The sequence below is a fragment of the Antrostomus carolinensis genome, unplaced genomic scaffold (assembly GCF_000700745.2).
Source record: "Antrostomus carolinensis isolate BGI_N321 unplaced genomic scaffold, ASM70074v2 scaffold22903, whole genome shotgun sequence".
Classification (NCBI taxonomy): Eukaryota; Metazoa; Chordata; class Aves; order Caprimulgiformes; family Caprimulgidae; genus Antrostomus; species Antrostomus carolinensis.
The window spans coordinates 1-2,753 of NW_010307586.1; the positions used below are offsets into that span (position 1 = coordinate 1).

A 2,753-nucleotide genomic window follows, 5' to 3' on the forward strand; every position below is an offset into this window, starting at 1 on the left:
CCACTAGCGGCGCAAACTCCCCCACCAGCTACCATAGAGTCTCCCTCGGGCACCAGAGCGCCCCTTCCACAGAGACGTCTCATTGCATGCTAGAGCGTAGCACTGCAGAGCAGCGCGCCCCCTACTGTGGTGGAGGTCACCCGGGCTAGAGGCAGCAGAAACACCAATTTGGGGCTTTTTTTGGGTGGAAAAAGCTCTTGTTGGGAACCTGCTGCTGAGTCACACAGGATCCCACAGAGTCACACAGGATCCCACAGAGTCACACAGGATCCCACAGAGTCACACAGGATCCCACAGAGTCACACAGGATCCCACAGAGTCACACAGGATCCCACAGAGTCACACAGGATCCCACAGAGTCACACAGGATCCCACAGAGTCACACAGGATCCCACAGAGTCACACAGGATCCCACAGAGTCACACAGGATCCCACAGAGTCACAGAACGTCGGGGACTGGAAGGGACCTCTAAAGATCACCCAGTCCAACCCCCCTGCCAGAGCAGGATCACCTACAGCAGGTCACACAGGAACACATCCAGGTGGGTTTGAACATCTCCAGAGATGGAGATTCCACACCCTCTCTGGGCAGCTTGTCCCAGTGTCCTGTCACTCTCACACTGAAAATGTTTTTCCTTAGGTTTACATGGAACCTCCCATGCTCCAGCTCACACCCGTTACCCCTTGTCCTACTGTTGGGCATCACTGAGAAGAGCCTGGCTCCATCCTCCTGACATTCCTACAGCTCACAGGAAAGCAGCAGCTCTGCTTCTGGCCAACACGGACCATCTCCCTTCCATTCTCCCTGGAAGTGTTCAAGGCCAGGTTGGATGAGGCTTTGAGCAACCTGGTCTAGTGGAAGGTGTCCCTGCTGCTGGCAGGGGGGTTGGGACTGGATGAGCTTTAAGGTCCCTTCCAATCCAAACCATTCCCTGATTCTATGATCTCACCCCTACACCACCTGCCAGAGGCACCCAGCAGCACCCAGTTACTCACAGCAATAACCCACAACCACGAGAGAGCAACTTCAGTTCCAAGGTGACTTTGGTTTTACCAGAGATACAACACCACCACAGGTTATTTATTCAGTTTCAAATCCGTAAGGGAGAATAACCCTTAGCTCAGGTGCAGGTAACGATGTTGTTTCCCTGAGACAGCAAATGCTGAGCTACAACCTGCTCCCAACACCCAGAGCAGATTCCCAGCACCCAGCATGAGTGTTGCAGGGTGACACCTTTATCCCCAGGAGTCAGCCTGGCTGCAGACACAGGATTCTTCCTCTCTAGTTCAACCAGGGAGTTTTCCTTGAGTTCCTTTTGGATTCAGAGCCACATTTCTCCAAGAAGCCTCAGGAAGAGCTTTTTTTAATGAGTCAAATTCTTCTCAGCCTTCCCAGGGTGTCGGCAGCTGTAACAAGTGAAGGAACAGAGCTGCTCCTGCACCTCCTGGGATCCCCAGGGAGGTCACAACCCCACTTCACACACACCCAGCAGCTGTATTAATTGAATTACCTAAAGCAGATAACCAGAGCAAGCTCCTCCTGTGTTCACCTTCCTTAAAGACACAGCTCCCACCACAAGCTCCACCATTCAGGTTAGATTTTTTTTTTAAGAATCATTTCTCCCCTAGTCTATGTCAAGTTTTTAAAACAGCTGAAGCATGAAACTGTTGGGGAGAGGGGGAAAGAAATGGAACAGGGCTGTAAATTTTGTGTAAAGTGAGGATTTGATGAGGCACATGGATAGTGTGAGCTTGGAAGCAGCTCTTCTTGGTGAAAGGAGAAAAATTCAGGTGATATGGTGATTGTGTATTTACTGGTAATTTATTTATGTAAATACAATTAATTCCCTTCTAAGCACACTCACCCCATCACCTTTTCCACATATTTTCAGGTGGGAAATAAAAAAAAAAAGACAACTTAGTATTTTCAACAACAGGATGTGGGGAAAAAACACCACTTTGGCAGCCTGTCTGGAAGTATTTGCTTGACTAGGACAGTGCTTGTTGGGATTTTTGCACAGATCAGAGCTGCTCAAGGACATTTTCTCTCACCCAGCTGAATTCATGTTAGTTTTTCTCCCCTCCCACCATCATTTCATAGTCCCCAGTGGGTGCTCCCTGGGATATATACCCTGGGATATCACCCTCTTCAACCAATAGATCAACTCACCCAAAGACTTCCCCAGAATATGAGGAAATAAATAAATAAAAACCCTAAAGCCACCAGTTTATTTAGAGAAATCTTTTCTTTAATGGTCAGTCTGGAACGTTCTGATGGACGCAGACTCGAACCGCAGAGGACAGTGTGATGGAAACCGCAGCCAGGACCACAAGTTGTCACATAGCAAAGAGGATAAGGAATGCCACCATCAAACAGAAGAGCCCCATGGCCTCGGACAGGGCAAAGCCCAGGATGGCATAAGAGAAGAGCTGCTGCTTGAGAGATGGATTCCTGTGTGTTGGATAAGGTGGGGAACAAACCAGAGAGAGAAGGGAGGGAAGGGAAAAAAAAAAAAAGGATCCACAGTAAGAAAAAAATCCCCAAACCAGAGTCTGGATCACAGAAAACCAGGATTAGGGCACATTATGAACAGATTTTGGAGCACAAACTGGTTTTATGGCAGAAAATCACAAACTGGAATGAGAAAGCCGTGATTTTTCCCTGATTTTAGGGATGTGGAGATGTTGTACCCTGAATGTTGTTAGTTTCACCTGCTCTGGTGGTACCAAGTAACAGTTCTTGCTGCCAACCA

General features: G+C 48.5%; 1 protein-coding gene across 1 annotated transcript in view; it reads right to left on the reverse strand.

Moving 5' to 3' along the window:
• Positions 1-2,226: 2,226 nt before the first annotated feature.
• LOC104523038 (ATP synthase F(0) complex subunit C1, mitochondrial) overlaps positions 2,227-2,753 on the reverse strand; it is a gene marked incomplete at its 5' end in the record, with an annotated part of 1,739 nt that continues 1,212 nt past the window's right edge. Inside the window, one exon of the mRNA XM_010165491.1 lies at positions 2,227-2,452. Within this exon, the coding sequence (XP_010163793.1) occupies positions 2,338-2,452 (115 nt within the window). The remainder of the gene's footprint in view (positions 2,453-2,753) is intronic.